Source organism: Hyla sarda, chromosome 4 (genome assembly GCF_029499605.1).
Source record: "Hyla sarda isolate aHylSar1 chromosome 4, aHylSar1.hap1, whole genome shotgun sequence".
NCBI lineage: Eukaryota > Metazoa > Chordata > Amphibia > Anura > Hylidae > Hyla > Hyla sarda.
The window spans coordinates 419630175-419655037 of record NC_079192.1 but is presented as its reverse complement, the minus strand read 5'-3'; the positions used below and the strand labels follow the sequence as shown (position 1 = coordinate 419655037).

The window sequence follows — 24863 nt, the reverse complement described above, 5'->3', positions numbered from 1 at the left end:
TTTCCCTCATAGCCTCTTGGGGGGGGCGCGGTTGGGTGATAGAATCTCCTGGGGATCTAGACTTGGTCTGATCATTTACAATGAAGGTTCCGTTGTGTAAATCATTCTGGATGAATCCACAAATACTGTAATATTAATGTCATTAGTCACATCCAAAGCTGCATTCACTCATTCTGGTGGTTGCTACGACTTTGTATTGTAGATCTGTAGTAAACACTACTAATCCCACTGTGCAGTCCCTGTGATGGGCAGAAACTGGGGCAGATCATCAGGTCAACTGGGAGCCAATGGGAAACCAGTCGTGAACACTAAATTAGGAGGGAAACCAGTAGTGAACACTAAGATTAGGAGGGCGAAGACAGATCCTGAGAGCTAACTGGGTACCAGCAGTAAAATTGTGAGATCCTGGGAGTCAACTGGGAGCAAATGGGAAACCAGTATTGAAAAGTGAGATTAGGAGGGGCAGAACCAGTGGTGAAAAGTAAGATTCCCAGGGGATACATGGGAATCAGTAATAGGAAATCCTGAGGGTCAACTGGGAGCTAGTAGTGAAAGTGAGAACTTACTGGGAACCAGCAATAGAAAGACCCTGAGGGCAAACGGAGAAAGTGGAATCCTCAGGGGTAACAGCTGGGAAAAATGAAAGCCTCGGGGGGGGTCAACTGAGAGCTAATGGGAAACCAGTGGTGAAATGTGAGATTAGGAGGGAAACCAGTAGTGAAAAGGGAGATCCTCAGGGTCAACTGGGAGCTAATGGGGAAACCAGCAGTACATTTTAGATTAGGGGCAGAACCAGTGGTGAAAAGTGAGATCTTGAGGACTGACTGGGAATTAGTAATAGGAGATCCTAAATGGTTAACTGGGAGCTAGTAGTGGGAACCAGCAGTAAAATTCTCCTGAGGGTTTGCAGTGGAAAAGTGGAATCCTCAGGGGTAATGGGGAACCAGTAGTGAAAAAGCGATATCCTCATGGTCAACTGGGAGACAGTGGTGAACAGTGAGATCCTCAGGACCATCTGAGAGTTAACATGAACCAGTAGTGAAAAGTAAGATCCTGAGGGTCCAACTAGGAGCAAACAGGGAACCAGTAGTGAAAAGTGAGATCCTCAGGGTCAACTAGGAGCTAATGGAGAACCAGCAGTGAAAAGTGAGATCCTGAGGAGCCAACTGAACCAGTAGTGAAAAGTGAGATCCTGAGGGGTCAACTAGGAGCTAACGGAACCAGTAGTGAAAAGTGAGATCCTAAGGGGTCAACTGAACCAGTAGTGAAAAGTGAGATTCTGAGGGGTCAACTAGGAGCTAACAGAACCAGTAGTGAAAAGTGAGATCCTGAGGGGTGAACTAGGAGCTAACGGTAATAGTAGTGAAAAGTAAGATCCTGAGGGGCCAACTGGGAGCCAACAAGAAGCCTTCGTGAAAAGTGAGATCCTGAGGTGACAACTAGGAGCTAACGGAACCAGTAGTGAAAAGTGAGATCCTGAGGGGCCAACTGGGAGCCAACAAGAAGCCTTCGTGAAAAGTGAGATCCTGAGGTGACAACTAGGAGCTAACGGAACCAGTAGTGAAAAGTGAGATCCTGAGGGGCCAACTGGGAGCTAAGAGGGAACCAGTAGTGAAAAGTGAGATCCTCAGGGTCAACTAGGAGCTAATGGAGAACCAGCAGTGAAAAGTGAGATCCTGAGGAGCCAACTGAACCAGCAGTGAAAAGTGAGATCCTGAGGTGTCAACTAGGAGCTAACGGAACCAGTAGTGAAAAGTGAGATCCTGAGGGGTCAACTAGGAGCTAATGGAACCAGTAGTGAAAAGTGAGATCCTGAGGGGTCAACTGGGAGCTAACGGAACCAGTAGTGAAAAGTAAGATCCTGAGGGGTCAACTAGGAGCTAACAGGGAACCAGTAGTGAAAAGTGAGATCCTCAGGGTCAACTAGGAGCTAACGGAGAACCAGAAGTGAAAAGTGAGATCCTGAGGAGCCAACTGAACTAGCAGTGAAAAGTGAGATCCTGAGGGTCCAACTAGGAGCTAACAGGATCTCACTTTTCACTACTGGTTCCCTGAGGGGCCAACTGGGAGCTAACGGAACCAGTAGTGAAAAGTAAGATCCTGAGGGGCCAACTAGGAGCTAACAGGGAACCAGTAGGGAAAAGTGAGATCCTCAGGGTCAACTAGGAGCTAATGGAGAACCAGCAGTGAAAAGTGAGATCCTGAGGAGCCAACTGAACTAGCAGTGAAAAGTGAGATCCTGAGGGGTCAACTAGGAGCTAACGGAACCAGTAGTGAAAAGTGAGATCCTGAGGTGACAACTAGGAGCTAACGGAACCAGTAGTGAAAAGTGAGATCCTGAGGGGCCAACTGGGAGCTAAGAGGGAACCAGTAGTGAAAAGTGAGATCCTCAGGGTCAACTAGGAGCTAATGGAGAACCAGCAGTGAAAAGTGAGATCCTGAGGAGCCAACTGAACTAGCAGTGAAAAGTGAGATCCTGAGGGGTCAACTAGGAGCTAACGGAACCAGTAGTGAAAAGTGAGATCCTGAGGGGTCAACTGGGAGCTAACGGAACCAGTAGTGAAAAGTGAGATCCTGAGGGGTCAACTGGGAGCTAACGGAACCAGTAGTGAAAAGTGAGATTCTGAGGGGTCAACTAGGAGCTAACGGAACCAGTAGTGAAAAGTAAGATCCTGAGGGTCCAACTAGGAGCTAACAGGGAACCAGTAGTGAAAAGTGAGATCCTCAGGGTCAACTAGGAGCCAACAGTGAAAAGTGAGATCCTGAGGAGCCAACTGAACCAGCAGTGAAAAGTGAGATCCTGAGGGGTCAACTAGGAGCTAACGGAACCAGTAGTGAAAAGTGAGATCCTGAGGGGCCAACTGGGAGCTAACGGAACCAGTAGTGAAAAGTAAGATCCTGAGGGGCCAACTAGGAGCTAACAGGGAACCAGTAGGGAAAAGTGAGATCCTGAGGGTCAACTAGGAGCTAACGGAACCAGTAGTGAAAAGTAAGATCCTGAGGGTCCAACTAGGAGCTAACAGGGAACCAGTAGTGAAAAGTGAGATCCTCAGGGTCAACTAGGAACTAATGGAGAACCAGCAGTGAAAAGTGAGATCCTGAGGAGCCAACTGAACTAGCAGTGAAAAGTGAGATCCTGAGGGGTCAACTAGGAGCTAACGGAACCAGTAGTGAAAAGTGAGATCCTCAGGGTCAACTAGGAGCTAATGGAGAACCAGCAGTGAAAAGTGAGATCCTGAGGTGTCAACTAGGAGCTAACGGAACCAGTAGTGAAAAGTGAGATCCTGAGGGGTCAACTAGGAGCTAACGGAACCAGTAGTGAAAAGTGAGATCCTGAGGGGTCAACTGGGAGCTAACGGAACCAGTAGTGAAAAGTGAGATCCTGAGGGGTCAACTGGGAGCTAACGGAACCAGTAGTGAAAAGTGAGATTCTGAGGGGTCAACTAGGAGCTAACGGAACCAGTAGTGAAAAGTAAGATCCTGAGGGTCCAACTAGGAGCTAACAGGGAACCAGTAGTGAAAAGTGAGATCCTCAGGGTCAACTAGGAGCCAACAGTGAAAAGTGAGATCCTGAGGAGCCAACTGAACCAGCAGTGAAAAGTGAGATCCTGAGGGGTCAACTAGGAGCTAACGGAACCAGTAGTGAAAAGTGAGATCCTGAGGGGCCAACTGGGAGCTAACGGAACCAGTAGTGAAAAGTAAGATCCTGAGGGGCCAACTAGGAGCTAACAGGGAACCAGTAGGGAAAAGTGAGATCCTGAGGGTCAACTAGGAGCTAATGGAGAACCAGCAGTGAAAAGTGAGATCCTGAGGAGCCAACTGAACTAGCAGTGAAAAGTGAGATCCTGAGGGGTCAACTAGGAGCTAACGGAACCAGTAGTGAAAAGTGAGATCCTCAGGGTCAACTAGGAGCCAACAGTGAAAAGTGAGATCCTGAGGAGCCAACTGAACCAGCAGTGAAAAGTGAGATCCTGAGGGGTCAACTAGGAGCTAACGGAACCAGTAGTGAAAAGTGAGATCCTCAGGGTCAACTAGGAGCTAATGGAACCAGTAGTGAAAAGTGAGATTCTGAGGGGCCAACTGGGAGCTAACAGGGAACCAGTAGTGAAAAGTAAGATCCTGAGGGGTCAACTAGGAGCTAACGGAACAAGTAGTAAAAAGTGAGATTCTGAGGGGCCAACTGGAAGCGAACGGAACCAGTAGTGAAAAGTGAGATCCTGAAGGTCCAACTGGGAGCCAACAAGAAGCCATCGTGAAAAGTGAGATCCTGAGGTGACAACTAGGAGCTAAGGGAACCAGTAGTGAAAAGTGAGATCCAACTGGGAACCAGTAGTGAAAAGTTAGATCCAACTAGGAACCAGTAGTGACCCAGCAGTATTGTGAATGCAGCTCTGAACTGTATTTCCTGATCCTAAATTCATCCTGTTTTATGTTCAAAGTTCCTCTTCATAAAACGATGGCCTCCCCCGATCAGAGGATGTCGCCTTGTGATGGTTTATGGGCTGAGGAGACTTTATCTTTGTTTTCGGTTTGTCTGATTGTTGATTGTAGCGCCCTCCCTGGCTGCAGTCTGGAGAGGACATGGGGTCTGTATTATCACTGCAGGATGTTACTGAGTGGAGCAACAGAAGGGGGGTACTTACTTATTTCAGATGCAAATAGACGTGTGGTCTACAAACTGCGGCCCTCCAGCTGTTGCAAAACTGCAACTTGATTGCTGTCACTGAATAGAAACACACGGTGTTAATATCCACCGCATTTTAAATCCCTGAGTAATAATGGTAACAATGTATCATTAGTTTAGTGAACACAGTATAAGCACAGTCTATTTATTCTGCAGCCAAATCGTTACAATGTGTCAGTGCACCCCAGGCTGCCCCTCAGCTCACAAAGGACTGGGTGCTATTGTAACAATAGCTGGGTTGTTTTAGGTCGGGGCACATTCCCAGCCTCAGAGCCTCAAATTAATCCACCTTGACATTCTGTTCACTGACAGCAAGCAGAGTTATGGAAGATTGCAGTTGCCGGCTTTGTAGATATTCTACAACGATAAGCATTGCCTAATGTCGGGGTACGTACTTATCACGGCATGTGGATGGAGCGTTATGATCAGATCCTGTATCAGATGATTTTCCCTTCTCTTAAGTGCCAGCTCATTAAGCCCCGCCCCTGCGGAGCAGATTAACTATAACTTTATCTCTGCAGTGTAGATACAGGGGAACTACGGGACCCTCATGCGCTATATTCATTGTGCGTAGGGGAGGGCAATTTAGGATGTTACTATGGAACAACAGGAGGGGGCAGTGTTGTTTCCAAATGAAGGACATTTTATTACCATTCTCATGTGTCCTTAGGGGGCAGGACATTTCCTTTTTAAAGGGGAATGCCGAGTTAAATGGTCTATGGCAGTGTTTTCCTACCATAGTGAATCCAGCTGTTGCAAAACTACAACTCCCAGCATGTCCGGACAGCCTAAGGCTGTCCGGGCATGCTAGGAGTTGTAGTTTTGCAACAGCTAGAGGCACATGCAAAACACTTGTCTGGTTTCCCTATAGGTTTCCTTCACTGGGTGTTTCTCCTCCCTTTAAAGGGGTACTCCGGTGGAAAAACATTTTCTTTTAAATCAACTGGTGCCAGAAAGTTAAACAGATTTGTAAATTACTTCTATTAAAAACTTTACCCTTCCAGTACTTATTAGCAGCTGTATGCTACAGAGAAAATTATTTTCTTTTTGAATTTCGTTTTTGTCTTGACCACAGTGCTCTCTGCTGACACCTCTGTCCGTATCAGGAACTGTCCAGAGCAGGAGAAAATCCCCATAGCAAACCTGTCCGACACGGACAGAGGCGTCAGCAGAGAGCACTGTGGTCAAGACAAAAACGAAATTCGAAAATAAATTTCTCTGTAGCATACAGCTGCTAAAAAGTACTGGAAGGATAAAGCTTTTTTTTAATAGAAGTTGTTTACAAATCTGTTTAACTTTCTGGCATCAGTTGATTTAAAAAAAAAAAAAAAAAAAAGGTTTTCCACTGGAGTATCCCTTTAAGGACTGGAGGCTATCTGGGCATGCTGGGCTTTGTAGTTTTGAAACAGCTGGAGGCGCACTGGTTAGAAAACACTGGTCTATGGCCAAGTGCTGTTTTTTTTTTTTTTTTGCTCTTTTCGGCAAATTAATTAGTGGAGCGGGCACCACTCCTTGGGGCCCTCAGGGATCCAACGTCTGCGGGATCGGCAATAAGTACATTTGAACTATGAATACCCCATGAAACGTATACGCTCCACCTCGGTTCATCTTGACCGTGTACTGTTGCGCCCCGCCAATTTAAAAAACATTTTTTATTTTTTTTGCGGAAGAAAACGCTTTCGATTATTTTGACTTTTTCTTTATTATTTTTCATTGTTGATTGGTCTGTATGACTAACACGGTGACGACTAACGTCTTCTCCTCACTTGTAATAAAATCTTCTCTTCTAGGCTTCGCCTCACTTGACTTGCTGGAGAGGAAAGTGGGGGGAAAAAAGGAAAATATTATAAAAACTTGGGGTCCAGATGGGGAAGGATAGGAAAATAAATTAAGGGGACTAAAGAGAGAAAAAAGGATGGGGGGGGGGGCTAAATCCAGAAACTGGTTTGAAAAGGGGCAGAGCTGCAGTGTAAAGTATGGGGGACAGACTGATGAATTTGTGACTTCCAGCAGACCCTTCTGGTCTTACCTGCAGAGCTCGACCTTTGGTCTCTATGGGCAGAGTGAAGGCCGAAAGAGCACAGATAAAACACATGGAGGCGAAGAGGCAGAGACCCCCGATTATGGATTTGCTGAGCAGGACCTGCCGGAAAAAAATTTATTTATTAAATATTTTTCTAATTTGTTCCTTTTATGTTTCAAATTAGTTAATAAGTAAGAAACTACAGTCTCCGGTGAAGGAACATGACCCGGTCAGATGGATCCAGATCTCTATAGAGAAACATGTCCTGGTCAGATGGATCCAGATCTCTATAGAGAAACATGTCCTGGTCAGATGGATCCAGATCTCTATAGAGAAACATGGCCTGGTCAGATGGATCCAGATCTCTATAGAGAAACATGACCTGGTCAGATGGATCCAGATCTCTATAGAGAAACATGACCTGGTCAGATGGATCCAGATCTCTATAGAGAAACATGGCCTGGTCAGATGGATCCAGATCTCTATAGAGAAACATGTCCTGGTCAGATGGATCCACATCTCTATCGAGAAACATGACCCGGTCAGATGGATCCAGATCTCTATAGAGAAACATGTCCTGGTCAGATGGATCCAGATCTCTATAGAGAAACATGTCCTGGTCAGATGGATCCAGATCTCTATAGAGAAACATGGCCTGGTCAGATGGATCCACATCTCTATAGAGAAACATGACCTGGTCAGATGGATCCAGATCTCTATAGAGAAACATGTCCTGGTCAGATGGATCCAGATCTCTATAGAGAAACATGACCTGGTCAGATGGATCCAGATCTCTATAGAGAAACATGTCCTGGTCAGATGGATCCAGATCTCTATCGAGAAACATGGCCTGGTCAGATGGATCCAGATCTCTATAGAGAAACATGGCCTGGTCAGATGGGTCCAGATCTCTATCGAGAAACATGGCCTGGTCAGATGGATCCCAATCGCTATAGAGAAACATGGCCTGGTTAGATGGATCCAGATCTCTATAGAGAAACATGACCTGGTCAGATATATCCAGATCTCTGTAGAGAAACATGTCCTGGTCAGATGGATCCAGATCTCTATAGAGAAACATGACCTGGTCAGATATATCCAGATCTCTGTAGAGAAACATGTCCTGGTCAGATGGGTCCAGATCTCTATAGAGAAACATGTCCTGGTCAGATGGATCCAGATCTCTATAGAGAAACATGACCTGGTCAGATGGATCCAGATCTCTATAGAGAAACATGTCCTGGTCAGATGGGTCCAGATCTTTGTGGCACAATGTTATGGGGGCAACGTTTGACACAAGCAGCATGAATCAATGAGCCGTTCCTGTCAGGTGTGAACAGTTCAGGTGGATGGAGGCATAATGGTGCAGGAAATGTTTTTGGTGCACCCTGCCTCCTCTGATACCTGTGGATAGACCTTCAGACAGGACTTATGGCAGGAGGAGACTGTCAGCAGGACAATGCTCCATCCACAAGGGCCATATACAGTGGGGCAAAAAAGTATTTAGTCAGCCACCAATTGTACAAGTTCTCCCACTTAAAAAAATGAGAGGCAGTAATTGTCATCATAGGTTATTACCTCAACTATGAGAGACAGAATGAGAAAAAAAAATCCATAAAATCACTGTCTGATTTCTAAAGAATTTATTTGCAAATTATGGTGGAAAATAAGTATTTGGTCACCTACAAACAAGCAAGATTTTTGTCTCTCACAGACCTGTAACTTTTTCTTTAAGAGTCTCCTCTGTCCTCCACTCGTTACCTGTATTAATGGCTCCTGTTTGAACTTGTTCTCAGTATAAAAGACCCCTGTCCACAACCTCAAACAGTCGCACTCCAAACTCCACTATGGCCAAGACCAAAGAGCTGGCGAAGGACACCAGAAACAAAATTGCATACCTGCAACCAGGCTGGGAAGACTGAATCTGCAATAGGCAAGCAGCTTGGTGTGAAGAAATCAACTGTGGGAGCAATTATTAGAAAATGGAAGACCTACAAGACCACTGATAATCTCCCTCGATCTGGGGCTCCATGCAAGATTTCACCCCGTGGTGTCAAAATGATCACAAGAACGGTGAGCAAAAATCCCAGAACCACACGGGGGGACCTAGTGAATGACCTGCAGAGAGCTGAGACCAAAGTAACAAAGGCTACCATCAGTAACACATTACGCTGCCAGGGACTCAAATCAGGCAGTGCCAGCCGTGTCCCCCTGCTTAAGCCAGTACATGTCTGGGCCTGTCTGAAGTTTGCTAGAGAGCAAAAGAGGATTGGGAGAATGTCATATGGTCAGATGAAACCAAAGTAGAACTTTTTGGTAAAAACTCAACTCGTCGTGTTTGGAGGAGAGAGAATGCTGAGTTGCATCCGAAGAACACCATACCTACTGTGAACTATGGGGGTGGAAAAATCATGCTTTCGGGCAGTTTTTCTGCTAAGGAACCAGAATGACTGATCCATGTATAGGACAGAATGAATGGGGCCATGTATCTTGAGATTGTGAGTGAAAACCTTCCATCAGCAAGGGCATTGAAGATGAATCGTGGCTGGGTCTTTCAGCATGACAATGATCCCACACACACTGCCCGGGCAACGAAGGAGTGGTTTCGTAAGAAGCATTTCAAGGTCCTGGATTGGCTTAGCCAGTCTCCAGATCTCAACCCCATAGAAAACCTTTGGAGGGAGCTGAAAGTCCGTGTTGCCCAGCTACATCCCCAAAACATCACTGCTCTAGAGGAAATCTGCATGGAGGAATGGGCCAAAATACCAGCAACAGTGTGTGAGAACCTTGTGAAGACAGAAAACATGTGACCTCTGTCATAGCCAACAAAAGGGATATAACAAAGTATTGAGATTAACTTTTCTTATTGACCAAATAGTTATTTTCCATCATCATTTGAAAATAAATCCTTAAAAAGAACAGACAATGTGATTTTATGGATTTTTTTTTCTCATTCTGTCTCATAGTTGAGGTTATAACCTAAGATGATAATTACAGCCTCATCTTTATAAGGGGAAGAATTTGTACAATTGGGGGCTGACTAAATACTTTTTTGCCCCACTGTATTCAAAAATAGGTTCCAGGAACATGACTGAGTTTTTGCTTCCCTGGTCATCAGTCCCCAGATATTAATACTACGGCCATCTTGGAGACCAGGTTGATCTGGCTGTTCCTGCAGAACAATTTCATCACACAGTGAAATTTATGCCACAGCAAATTTCTTCAGATCTGAAGACCTAATGAGGTCCAGCAGGCTACTAGATAGGGGTGTTACAAAGAACATTTAGTGTCTGAGATGATCATCTCTTACTTGTGCTATAAATGGCGCTGCCATTGCTCCTATGCGGCACAATGAACCACTCGTCCCCATCCCAATCGCTCTCATCACAGTCGGATAAACCTACAAAACAAATACATTGTTGCAGTTTATGACTCTGAACTCCATTACGCCCAACGTCCCATTGTTAGACTCCACCAATTTATCATAGGATCAGTGCAATAGTTGTGTGACCATGACTATAGGGCAGGGAGGGTCATCATTATACCGGTATGTCTCCAGTTAGTCATCACTCACCTCCGCAGTGTAGATGTAGATGGTGTTGAAGTTTGCTGACACCAGAGCTCGAAGACAGAAGAAAAGTCCGATGAGTCCAGCCCTGGAGGAGAGAGTAGGTGTCACACTCGGGTACTTGGGGTCCAGTAGATTATCCCCTGAGGTTCAGGCTACAAGATAGATCAGGCGACTCCATCTTACCGTGACATACAGATGTTCAGCAGGAGGAAGAAGATGCCAGTGGTCGTCAAAGTGATGCCAAGTGACCAGCGCCGGCCGAGAAGATTAATGGCCACAATGTTGAAAGGATTTACTAAAAAAAAAAATTATTGATCAAGTGGATCCACACCACCCTCAATGACCAGACATGAGCAACTCACTAAGCTAAAGTTTCCCGATTCCAAGAATATGGCTGCACTTCTGATGTTACGTCCGCTACAACATAAGAAATGAGAAGAAATAAAGAGATGGCACTCACCAGGCTTGTCTGAACAGGGTCCGTTGAGTTTATTTGTTGTGTTACAACATACAGGCTAGGTACTTTGCACGACCCACAAGGCCTTGAAGAAACATATGGAACTACATGAAACGTCCTGTGTTGTAACACCGCCAAAAAATAAACATTGGACCCTGTTTAGACAATTCTGGTAAGTGCCATCTCTCTATTTCTTCTCATTTGGATTCTGCTTCTCTACCTTTCATGATGAGCAGAACACCCCAGATGGATTGTGCTTTCAACCAGTCCTGTTTACTCCGAGCGATGGCACTGCCGTGCCGATCAGCTGTTCTCTGCACTTTGGATAGCTGGAAGTCTACTAGGGGCCCCTGAGCTACTACCCCCCAACCCCCCCCCCCCCCCCCCCCCAAAATTACTATGGTGGCACAGACTGCTCCATTGATAAAGTAGTAGTAGATGCTAACAAGCAATCTCGCCCAGCGTGCTGATGATCAAGGTGTGGTAGTCAGAGGGGCTTAACAAGTTGCAGTAACAGGGCCCATCCCCTGGCGCTGGCCTCTCTGGGGCTTGACCCGTCTCACACAGCAGATTGTTTTCCAGCAGCTCCGTGCTGGCCAGGATCGTGCCGTAGTACGCAAAGGCGATTCCCAACCTGTGCAGAAAAAAGAAAAAGAGGTGTCGTTGAACGTTAACCCACCAGAATAATACAGCGTTTCGATGCCTCTATTGCCTTCAACTGCATAGGGCTGAGCTGCAATACCAAGTATAACCATGCCAACCAAGGAGGAGCCGCCCATGATTGCAGATAGCAAGGGTCAGACAGTCTCGGTGATCGCATTGATGACCTATCCTAAAGACCGTCGATGACAGCCCCTTTGAAGATGCCCTTTGGGGTGAATTCACATTACAATTCTGACCTCTGTTGAAATGGAATACCAAACGTTTGTGCACGGAACGGCCATAATTAAGTCATCCGGTGCCTCTCTTCTAGTCATAAGCCTGCGACGCCATGTTTTTGAGTCTGAGTAAATACATGAAGGACTTGACCCAAACGTGTACCACATATGGGTCAGGTGCTTCATGTATTTACTTAGACTCAAAAACATGTTCCCATAGTAAAAGTCACTGGGCCCCATTCACGTCACATGACATGGATGGTAGACCCGTAACAAAGAACTTGGTCTAGTTAGTCATAAAGTCCAAAACCTGAAATATAAGACCTTACCAGATGACCCAGATCTGCAACGACGTCCGCAGATATTTCCGGTCTAGAAGGTCAAGGAATTTCCCTGTGTTCTCCTAGTAGAGGATCGTACAGAAAATATAATGAAGTATTCAGTGACTCCAGAGCATAAATCATCATCTTCATTCTGCTTTACTCCAGTCACATCTAGAGCTGCGTTTATAAACCTAATACTTTCTACTGAGATATAACGTTTCAGATTTATCCAATGTATTCGGAAAGTCCGCAGATTCTTTCACTTCACATTTTGTTATGGTTTTCCCCATCATTCCACACTTAATACCCCTTAATCACAAACTGATAACGGAAATTTTGAAATTTTTGCAAACTTAAAAAAAAAGGAAAAGTTAAATTGGGCTTACCCTCCCTACAGTGATCATGGTGGGGGCAGCATCATGTCTGGAGGAAACCAGGTACTGCCCATCACCTGCCCAATACCATCCCTACAGTGATCATGGTGGGGGCAGCATCATGTCTGGAGGAAACCAGGTACTGCCCATCACCTGCCCAATACCATCCCTACAGTGATCATGGTGGGGGCAGCATCATGTCTGGAGGAAACCAGGTACTGCCCATCACCTGCCCAATACCATCCCTACAGTGATCATGGTGGGGGCAGCATCATATCTGGAGGAAACCAGGTACTGCCCATCACCTGCCCATTACCCTCCCTACAGTGATCATGGTGGGGGCAGCATCATATCTGGAGGAAACCAGGTACTGCCCATCACCTGCCCAATACCATCCCTACAGTGATCATGGTGGGGGCAGCATCATATCTGGAGGAAACCAGGTACTGCCCATCACCTGCCCAATACCATCCCTACAGTGATCATGGTGGGGGCAGCATCATGTCTGGAGGAAACCAGGTACTGCCCATCACCTGCCCAAGTCCATCCCTACAGTGATCATGGTGGGGGCAGCATCATGTCTGGAGGAAACCAGGTACTGCCCATCACCTGCCCAATACCATCCCTACAGTGATCATGGTGGGGGCAGCATCATGTCTGGAGGAAACCAGGTACTGCCCATCACCTGCCCAATACCATCCCTACAGTGATCATGGTGGGGGCAGCATCATGTCTGGAGGAAACCAGGTACTGCTCATCACCTGCCCAATACCATCCCTACAGTGATCATGGTGGGGGCAGCATCATGTCTGGGGGAAACCAGGTACTGCCCATCACCTGCCCAATACCATCCCTACAGTGATCATGGTGGGGGCAGCATCATGTCTGGGGGAAACCAGGCACTGCCCATCACCTGCCCAATACCATCCCTACAGTGATCATGTTCCGAACGCTGGCCAGTGGAGTACCCCTTTAAGATGGCAGCTCTGGATGTGAATGGAATTCCTGGCCTTCAAGACTTACCGCAACTTCTTCGTGAATTGTTCCCTCTGGCATGTGTGAACGGTTTATTTTGGCGATTTTTTCCAGCGTCTCCATCGCCTCCTGATTTTTTCCGACAGAAAGATTGAATCGGGCCGACTCGGGGATGAACTGTGAGAAAAAGGTGATGTTGTCCAAACCAATCAACAAGAACAGTCCCCCCCCCCCCCAAAAAAAAAAACCCTCAGGAAATGTAAAATACAACATCTCTTACTCTGAAAACGAGGACGAGAATGATGCCAGGAATTGAAGCGAAACGTACGAGCCAACGCCAGCCGAGGGTGGGGATGACCACCGATCCCAGACCGATGATCAATAAGGACCCCCCGAGCCAGAAGAGCTGCAGGGACACATCACCAGGGCTTTATGATAATATGAGCCAGAGGGGGAGGAGCATGACTCAATTAGAGACCACCAAACACTCTTGCCCCGCCAATTTTATCACCAGTTTTTAGAATGTCCCGTTAACCATTTCCTGACATTTGATATACATGAATGTCTAAAAGAAGTGAGATCAGTATAAATACACTGCTCAAAAAAATAAAGGTAACACTTAACCAACACAATGTAACTCCAAGTCACTGACACTTGTGTGAGATCCCACTGTCCACTCAGGAAACAACACTGATTGACAATCAATTTCACATGGAACAGACAACACGTGGAAGTTATAGGCAATTAGCAAGACACCCCAATAAAGGAGTGGTTCTTCAGGTGGTGACCACAGACCACTTCTCAGTTCCTATGCTTCCTGACTGATGTTTTGGTCACTTTTGAATGCTGGCGGTGCTTTCACTCTAGTGGTAGCATGAGACGGAGTCTACAACCCACACAAGTGGCTCAGGTAGTGCAGCTCATCCAGGATGGCACATCAATGCGAGCTGTGGCAAGAAGGTTTGCTGTGTCTGTCAGCGTAGTGTCCAGAGCATGGAGGCGCTACCAGGAGACAGGCCAGTACATCAGGAGAGGTGGAGGAGGGCAACAACCTACCAGCAGGACCGCTACCTACGCCTTTGTGCAAGGAGGAGCAGGAGGAGCACTGCCAGAGCCCTGCAAAATGACCTCCAGCAGGATACAAATGTGCATGTGTCCACTCAAACGGTCAGAAACAGACTCCATGAGGGTGGTATGAGGGCCCGACGTCCACAGGTGGGGGTTGTGCTTACAGCCCAACACCGTGCAGGACGTTTGGCATTTGCAAAGGACACCAAGATTTGCAAATTCATCACTGGTGCCCTGTGCTCTTCACAGATGAAAGCAGGTTCACACTGAGCACATGTGACAGACATGACAGTCTGGAGACGCTGTGGAGAACGTTCTGCTGCCTGCAACATCCTCCAGCATGACCGGTTTGGCGGTGGGTCAGTAATGGTGCGGGGTGGCATTTCTTTGGGGGGGGGCGCATAGCCCTCCATATGCTTGCCAGAGGTAGCCTGACTGCCATTAGGGACGGAGATGAGATCCTCAGACCCATTGTGAGACCATATGCTGGTGCGGTTGGGTTCCTCCTAATACAAGACAATGCTAGACCTCATGTGGCTGGAGTGTGTCAGCAGTTCCTACAAGAGGAAGGCATTGATGCTATGGACTGGCCGCCCGTTCCCCTGAATCCGATTGGGCACATCTGGGACGTCTCGCTCCATCCACCACAGACTGTCCAGGAGTTGGCGGATGCTTTAGTCCAGGTCTGGGAGGACATCCCTCAGGAGACCATCCTCCACCTCATCAGGAGCATGCCCAGGCGGGGAGGTCATACGGGCACGTGGAGGCCACACACACTACTGAGCCTCATTGGGACTTGTATTAAGGACATTACATAAAGTTGGATTGGCCTGTAGTGGGGTTTTCCACTGTGATTTTGAGTGTGACTCCATATCCAGACCTCCAGGGGTTGATGATTTCCATTGATAATTTTTGTGTGATTTTGTTGTCAGCGCATTCAACTATGTAAAGAGGAAAGTATTTCATACGATTAGTTCATTCATTCAGATCTAGGATGTGTTATCGCAGTGTTATCTTTATTTTTTTAAACAGTGTAGTAGTTATACACCTCCCCTCCAGCTCTATCTGTATACTGCTGCTATCTCTATGGGATTAGGATATATAGTAGTTATACACCTCCCCTCCAGAGAAAGTGCGGTTGTATTTTGGGATTCCCTCCTCATCAGGTACAATCAACATGGATAGTTATATTATTATGTTATCTTCAGATGACAGGTATAACGTGATGCTGGTTCCGGGGTCGGGGTCGTACCTGTGATAGGGGGAGCATGTATCCCCGGACATTTTTTGGCAAGAATTCCGTTTTGATAATGAGGCTGAAAAATAATAATAATAGTGGATTACATGAAGATATTTTATATCCCATAATGCATCATTCCCAGCTGCTAATGGGTGGAGCCTACTTACTGTTTACATAAGTGGGCGGAGCCTGACAACTGTTTGCAAATGAGAGAAAATAGTTGGCAAGGAGTTGGGGAAAGAACATTGAACCTGAGTGGAGTTCCCCTTAAAATATCTATATATTACTGACCCTTGTGCGTGACCCGCGACGCCGCATCCAACCAAACAGCGCAGGAAGACAAACCAGACGTACGATGGAGAGAAGGAGGTGAGCAAGGAGAAGTACGCCCCCCACAGGAAGGAGATGAACAGGATCTGGGAGAAAAAGACATCGATATAACCATTTTATTTCTGATCTATAACTTGTGTATAACTATAATGTCTGCCCGGGGGCCGCAGGATTATACAGCTTCACCATCACCGACCTTAAGACGACCGTATCTGTCTGCGAGAAGACCAAGGAATATACTGAAGATCATGTATCCGAAAAATACCATCTGCAAGACAGGAGCAATCACTATTCTGCTGGTGAGGTCACTGTGTACATACATTACATTACTTATCCTGTACTGATCCTGAGTTATATCCTGTATTATACCCCAGAGCTGTACTCACTATTCTGCTGGTGAGGTCACTGTGTACATACATTACATTACTTATCCTGTACTGATCCTGAGTTATATCCTGTATTATACTCCAGAGCTGTACTCACTATTCTGCTGGTGAGGTCAATGTGTACATACATTACTTATCCTGTACTGATCCTGAGTTATATCCTGTATTATACCCCAGAGCTGTATTCACTATTCTACTGGTGAGGTCACTGTGTACATACATTACATTACTTATCCTGTACTGATCCTGAGTTATATCCTGTATTATACCCCAGAGCTGTACTCACTATTCTACTGGTGAGGTCACTGTGTACATACATTACATTACTTATCCTGTGCTGATCCTGAGTTATATCCTGTATTATACTCCAGAGCTGCACTCACTATTCTGCTGGTGAGGTCACTGTGTACATACATTACATTACTTATCCTGTACTGATCCTGAGTTATATCCTGTATTATACTCCAGAGCTGTACTCACTATTCTGCTGGTGAGGTCACTGTGTACATACATTACATTACTTATACTGTACTGATCCTGAGTTATATCCTGTATTATACTCTAGAGCTGTACTCACTATTCTGCTGGTGAGGTCACTGTGTACATACATTACATTACTTATCCTGTACTGATCCTGAGTTATATCCTGTATTATACCCCAGAGCTGTACTCACTATTCTACTGGTGAGGTCACTGTGTACATACATTACATTACTTATCCTGTGCTGATCCTGAGTTATATCCTGTATTATACTCCAGAGCTGCACTCACTATTCTGCTGGTGAGGTCACTGTGTACATACATTACATTACTTATCCTGTACTGATCCTGAGTTATATCCTGTATTATACTCCAGAGCTGTACTCACTATTCTGCTGGTGAGGTCACTGTGTACATACATTACATTACTTATACTGTACTGATCCTGAGTTATATCCTGTATTATACTCTAGAGCTGTACTCACTATTCTGCTGGTGAGATCACTGTGTACATACATTACATTACTTATCCTGTACTGATCCTGAGTTATATCCTGTATTATACTCCAGAGCTGTACTCACTATTCTGCTGGTGAGGTCACTGTGTACATACATTACATTACTTATCCTGTACTGATCCTGAGTTATATCCTGTATTATACTCCAGAGCTGTACTCACTATTCTGCTGGTGAGGTCACTATGTACATACATTACATTACTTATCCTGTACTGATCCTGAGTTATATCCTGTATTATACTCCAGAGCTGCACTCACTATTCTGCTGGTGAGGTCACTGTGTACATACATTACATTACTTATCCTGTACTGATCCAGAGCTGCGCTCACCATAGTGACCAGCGCCACCTGCCAGCTCTGCAGACGCCACTCGCAGCGGATGGAGGATGAGATGACGGCGATCAGCATGATCTCCATGGCCTCAGCGATCTGCGGGGAGGAGAAATATTTGGTCATCACTGTGGGCTCCACTATATTTTGGTTATACGGTTCACCATGACGGGGGTGGTCGGAGTTCTTCCTCTCCTGATCGATCCCGTTATACTCACCCCGGTGCTCCCCATAATCAGAAAGAGCAAAATATGGAACCGGCCAAATCCAATGGTCTCCACCGCGTCCTCCACCGAATACGTCTTCGGACCTAAAGACCAGACCGACATATATGATATGGGATGACTGCCGACCAGAAAACCATGTGACCATCCAACAAGATGGCGGATCATAGTCAGTGTCATGTGACCAGAGGGACAATGAGTAAATACTTACCCTGCGAGGCTTCGGGGACAGGTGTCGCCATTTCCTCCATCTTTATGGTGTTCACATATTTTGTCAGCTGAGGCTCCATCATCTGTCAAGTGACTAAGAAGTAGAAAAGAGATTAACAGCAGAATAGTGAGTGCAGTTCTGGAGGTGAATGGAGGAGAAGACATGAGGTAACAGCAGAATAGTGAGTGCAGCTCTGGAGGATAAGACATGATGTAACAGCAGAATAGTGAGTGCAGCTCTGGAGGATAAGACATGATGTAACAACAGAATAGTGAGTGCAGCTCTGGAGGATAATACATGATGTAACAGCAGAATAGTGAGTGCAGCTCTGGAGGATGAGACATGATGTAACAGCAGAATAGTGAGTGCAGCTCTGGAAGTAACAGGAGGATAAGACATGATGTAACATCAGAATAATGAGTGCAGCTCTGGAGGATAAGACACGATGTAACAGCAGAATAGTGAGTGCAGCTCTGGAGGATAAGATCAGATATAACAGCAGAATAGTGAGTGCAGCTCTGGAGGATAAGACATGATGTAACAGCAGAATAGTGAGTGCAGCTCTGGGGGATAAGACATGATGTAACAGCAGAATAGTGAATGCAGCTCTGGAGGATAAGACATGATGTAACAGCAGAATAGTGAGTGCAGCTCTGGAGGATAAGACATGATGTAACATCAGAATAGTGAGTGCAGCTCTGGAGGATAAGACATGATGTAACAGCAGAATAGTGAGTGCAGCTCTGGAGGATAAGACATGATGTAACAGCAGAATAGTGAGTGCAGCTCTGGAGGATAAGGCATGATGTAACAGCAGAATTGTGAGTGCAGCTCTGGAGGATAAGACATGATGTAACAGCAGAATAGTGAGTGCAGCTCTGGAGGATAAGGCATGATGTAACAGCAGAATAGTGAGTGCAGCTCTGGAGGATAAGGCATGATGTAACAGCAGAATAGTGAGTGCAGCTCTGGAGGTGACTGGTGTATAAGGTCATATGTGACACATTCCAATAAACACCTCAGCTTTACATTCTGGCTAAATCTCTTGTCTGATCTGTAAACTCTCTGCAGGTTCCTGACTGACAGCTCTGTTATTACACAATATACACAGTGATCAGCGGGGGAATAATAACTGCTCATTATAACCACTCAGGGATATAATAGAACAACGAGAAGGGGCCCATTGTGAAATCCACCGCCACATAACAAGCGCTGAATAAAAGTGACAACAACAGGACAAATAGCTAATAACAAATCCCCAGGAGACACCGAGGATTATTATAGGGAAACTCAACAACATTATATAATACTACTCCCACTAGATATATTTATACTTACTATAATACCGCCTCCTCTGTCCAAAAATATAACAGTATACTATAATACCGCCTCCTCTGTCCAAAAATATAACAGTATACTATAATACCGCCTCCTCTGTCCAAAAATATATACAGTATACTATAATACTGCCTCCTATACACAAGAATATAACTACTATAATACTGCTCCTATATACAAGAATATAACTGCTATAATACTGCTCCTATATACAAGAATATAACTACTATAATACTCCCTCCTATATACAAGAATATAACTACTATAATACTGCTCCTATATACAAGAATATAACTACTATAATACTGCTCCTATATACAAGAATATAACTACTATAATACTGCTCCTATATACAAGAATATAACTACTATAATACTGCTCCTATATACAAGAATATAACTACTATAATACTGTCTCCTATATACAAGAATATAACTACTATAATACTGCTCCTATATACAAGAATATAACTGCTATAATACTGCCTCCTATATACAAGAATATAACTACTATAATACTGCTCCTATATACAAGAATATAACTACTATAATACTGCTCCTATATACAAGAATATAACTGCTATAATACTGCCTCCTATATACACAAATATAACTACTATAATACTGCCTCCTATATACAAGAATATAACTACTATAATACTGCTCCTATATACAAGAATATAACTACTATAATACTGCTCCTATATACAAGAATATAACTACTATAATACTGCTCCTATATACAAGAATATAACTACTATAATACTGCTCCTATATACAAGAATATAACTACTATAATACTGTCTCCTATATACAAGAATATAACTACTATAATACTGCTCCTATATACAAGAATATAACTACTATAATACTGCTCCTATATACAAGAATATAACTACTATAATACTGCCTCCTATATACAAGAATATAACTACTATAATACTGCTTCTATATACAAGAATATAACTACTATAATACTGCTCCTATCTACAAGAATATAACTACTATAATACTGCTCCTATATACAAGAATATAACTACTATAATACTGTTCCTATATACAAGAATATAACTACTATAATACTGCCTCCTATATACAAGAATATAACTACTATAATACTGCTCCTATATACAAGAATATAACTACTATAATACTGCTCCTATATACAAGAATATAACTACTATAATACTGCTCCTATATACAAGAATATATCTACTATAATACTGCTCCTATATACAAGAATATATCTACTATAATACTGCTCCTATATACAAGAATATAACTACTATAATACTGCTCCTATATACAAGAATATAACTACTATAATACTGCTCCTATATACAAGAATATAACTACTATAATACTGCTCCTATATACAAGAATATATCTACTATAATACTGCCTCCTATATACAAGAATATAACTACTATAATACTGCCCCAATATACAAGAATATAACTACTATAATACTGCCTCCTATATACAAGAATATAACTACTATAATACTGCTCCTATATACAAGAATATAACTACTATAATACTGCCTCCTATATACAAGAATATAACTACTATAATACTGCTCCTATATACAAGAATATAACTACTATAATACTGCTCCTATATACAAGAATATAACTACTATAATACTGCTCCTATATACAAGAATATATCTACTATAATACTGCTCCTATATACAAGAATATATCTACTATAATACTGCTCCTATATACAAGAATATATCTACTATAATACTGCTCCTATATACAAGAATATAACTACTATAATACTGCCCCTATATACAAGAATATAACTACTATAATACTGCTCCTATATACAAGAATATAACTACTATAATACTGCTCCTATATACAAGAATATAACTACTATAATACTGCTCCTATATTCAAGAATATATCTACTATAATACTGCTCCTATATACAAGAATATAACTACTATAATACTGCTCCTATATACAAGAATATAACTACTATAATATTGCTCCTATATACAAGAATATATCTACTATAATACTGCTCCTATATACAAGAATATAACTACTATAATACTGCTCCTATATACAAGAATATAACTACTATAATACTGCTCCTATATACAAGAATATAACTACTATAATACTGCTCCTATATACAAGAATATAACTACTATAATACTGCTCCTATATACAAGAATATAACTACTATAATACTGCTCCTATATACAAGAATATAACTACTATAATACTGCTTCTATATACAAGAATATATCTACTATAATACTGCTCCTATATACAAGAATATAACTACTATAATACTGCTCCTATATACAAGAATATAACTACTATAATACTGCCTCCTATATACAAGAATATAACTACTATAATACTGCCTCCTAGCTGAGAGGTTGTGTCTGTGTAGCTCTCCTGATGTCTGGAGAAAGCCCAGGGAGGGGCCACCCTGGGTGGGGAAGCTCCCCAAGCAAGGCCCAGGCTTCTCGGCCTATTCTGGGAATTAATCCCCAGACACCACAATCCATGGATGAAAATCCTAAAGTTTCTATGGATGTGAGAAATGTTCAGAATGTTGTCAGTTCTGGTGCAGTAAGAAGCACAGATGAGAAGAAAGTTGTGGAAGTGAGGAAAGAAACTTCATCAAGTAAGGTAATGGCTGCAGGTACAATCCACCCCTCCTGCAGTCAGACAGAGGAGAACATCCCTGGAGAAGCAGACCATGCAGGAGAATCTGCAGCAGCCTGTCCTGATACGTTCTGACCGCACACGATACGGGAGCGGGAGCAGCGCAAAAGTTACAAGCACGCCAGAGGGGACCAGAGGGAGTACACCAGGAAGGCTTCAGGGGGCCACAAGTGCGGTCACTGAGAAGAACCAGGGGCCCAGTCCCCAGTCTGGAGATTGTGACCCCGCAGCAGTGACCACAGCCGCACCGAGACAGATCCCACCTCAGAAGCAGAGTCCTGTGAGTACCCCACCAGCGCGGCCCCCCAATACTCAGCGGGCACCTGAACTGTGTTTGGCCGAGCAGATCCCAGCTCTGGTAAAGAGACTTGAGACTTTAAAAAAGACAAAGTTACAGCTGCAGAAACAAATTGAATGTATTTACAAGCTAAAGGCAGCAAACCCCAATAACCAGGCTGTACATGACAAGAAGCTGAGCTCCCTCGCTGTGCAGCTCGCTGACACTGTGCAGGACATGGAGGACGTATTGGAGCGGATGGGACCAGTCGCTGAGACCTTCAGGAATCAGCAAAGATTTGAGGGATATAAGGAAAGACCAGCAACAAAGTCATCTCCATCTACTGCTGCACCCAAGTCTACAGCCTCACCAGGGGACACCCAGCAGTCCTGTACAAGACAAGAGGACATCCAGCAGTCCTGTACAAGACCACTCCTCAGACCAGCCAGCTTCCCTTTTGAAAAAGGGGATTTGTACAGACAAGCAGAAGCAAGCGTCCAGCAACATCAGAGACCTGCAGAGACTCCTCCAGAGGTACCACAAGTCCCAGCAGTCAGCACGGTGAAGCAAGACTATGGACACATACCTGAAGGTAACTCTGTAACAGTAGTGCAGTCACCACAAGCCCCTGGGGGCAGTAGAGAGCAGCAGGACTGTGGACTCTTACCTGAAGGCAGCAGTGCAGCAGAGAGTTCACAGGACATGGCTCTGCAGGGCTTGCTGGGCTCTGTAGTGCAGGATCATACTGCCAGTGACTGCACTGATATGACTGTATGTGATATTACTGATAATGTGTCTGCAGAGGGGAGCGCTTCACAGTCTGTGTGGGATCTGGGGTCATCTCTGGGGTCAGGTCCACCATTAGTTCAGCCTTCAGAGGCTTGTGACCCCCAGAGTATAGAGGTTGATGGTGGGGAGGGGGCTGTACAGTCTGATGGACAACACTTCCCCCTTTAGTCACACAAGTGTCAGACCCCCCTAGTACAGCTGGTCAGCAGCCATCACAGCGCCCCCAAGTACAGCAGGAGGGTAGAAGTAGTGGCGCCTCCTCTGGTAATGCCTGGAGTCGTGGGTCACCATTCATGTCCAATGTGAATTATACAGGTCAGGCTTTCAAGAGGAGGAACGTGGTCAGGTTCAGACATAGAGGGGCCAAGGAGGAGCTGCCTGACAGGAGGTTTGTGGTCCGTGAACTTCTGTGCCACCAAATGGGCTTCCTGCCATCTAACATCCTGGCAGTGATAAACCTTCCTGACAGGCAGGGCTATGACGTCAGCTTCAAACTCATGTCTGATCTGGACCGCTTCTGGGCCCATGTCACCCGGGTGAGAGATGCTGATGGCTGGAATAAGTTCAGCTTTGTCCCCATCTCCAGACCGGACACAGCGAATGTCACCATTATATTCTGGAACGAGTCTGTCCCCCTCCAGGATATTGTCGTATGGTTAAAGAGACACTGTGACCTAATGTCAGACCTGACTAAGACCAGGGATGAGGACGGCATATGGACGGGCGGGTGGAAGGTCCTGGTGAAGTTACGGCAGATTAATAACATTACCCAACATCTGCCCAATTCTTTCTTCATTGGCCGGGAGAAAGGGGTTTGCTTCTATGCAGGTCAGCCCAGAAAATGCTTCAAGTGTGGAAAGACCGGTCATATCGCGAGTGTGTGCACCCTAGTGAAGTGTAATTTATGTGGGGAGATCGGCCATGTCAGCGCCACCTGCCAGAACATCCGCTGCAACCTCTGTGGTAAGACCGGTCACTCCCACAGGGACTGTCCTGGTGCCTGGCATAACATCTGTAAGGACTTCCCTGATGAGGACCTGCTGGAGGGGGCAGAGGACCTGGAGGAGGAGACGTTGGTGTCAGGGTCAGCAGTGACACAGCCCGAGCCTCAGCATAACACTAGGGGTGACAATATGGGTGACACTGTAGGTGACACTAGGGGTGACAATATGGGTGACAATATTGGTGACACAGTGCCCGACCAGTCCCAGCCAGGAGCCACTGAGGGGAACAGGGAGGTCACTGAGCAGGTTGTGGCCATGTCTTCTTCCGCCCCAGCATCAATAAATCCGCAGAAGAGACGGAAAAAAGACAAAACCAGCCGTAAGCCTGAGGAGGGATGGACCACTGTCCAAAAGCCCTCCAAAAAGAAAGTAGACCCCGGGTCAGGTGTAATGACCATCACAAATAGGTACAGTGTGTTGTCAGAGTCAGACACTGAGGAAGAGATGGAGAGGGAGTTGAAGCGAGTGGTAGATTAATTTAATGAGGACCAAGAGGGTGATCCCCCCACAAAAAGGAGACCCCCACGGGATAAACGTCTGTCCGAATCGGACATGGAAACAGGTGGTCAGCAGGAGGGCTCGGACTCAGATCTGTGATGATGGGGGTGACATCTCTGCTTCTTCTGCTTTCCTTTGTTATGATGGCCGACTTTACCCTTAAAGTGTTCTCCAGTAATGTGAACAGTGTCAG

General features: G+C 44.9%; 1 protein-coding gene across 2 annotated transcripts in view; it reads right to left on the bottom strand.

Moving 5' to 3' along the window:
• Positions 1-5975: 5975 nt before the first annotated feature.
• The window catches only part of SVOPL (SVOP like), a 28292-nt gene continuing 9404 nt past the window's right edge, over positions 5976-24863 (bottom strand). The window contains exons 2-16 of one of the 2 annotated variants that reach the window (XM_056517980.1): positions 18073-18165; positions 17856-17947; positions 17638-17736; positions 16120-16191; positions 15885-16009; positions 15606-15669; positions 13566-13691; positions 13334-13462; positions 11943-12016; positions 11182-11369; positions 10462-10573; positions 10282-10363; positions 10018-10107; positions 6714-6827; positions 5976-6494 (exon numbers count right to left, since the gene is read on the bottom strand). In XM_056517980.1, the coding sequence (XP_056373955.1) occupies positions 6483-6494; positions 6714-6827; positions 10018-10107; positions 10282-10363; positions 10462-10573; positions 11182-11369; positions 11943-12016; positions 13334-13462; positions 13566-13691; positions 15606-15669; positions 15885-16009; positions 16120-16191; positions 17638-17736; positions 17856-17947; positions 18073-18154 (1461 nt within the window). In that variant the 5' untranslated portion in view covers positions 18155-18165 and the 3' untranslated portion in view covers positions 5976-6482. The remainder of the gene's footprint in view (positions 6495-6713; positions 6828-10017; positions 10108-10281; positions 10364-10461; positions 10574-11181; positions 11370-11942; positions 12017-13333; positions 13463-13565; positions 13692-15605; positions 15670-15884; positions 16010-16119; positions 16192-17637; positions 17737-17855; positions 17948-18072; positions 18166-24863) is intronic. The other variant, XM_056517981.1, reaches the window with a different exon arrangement.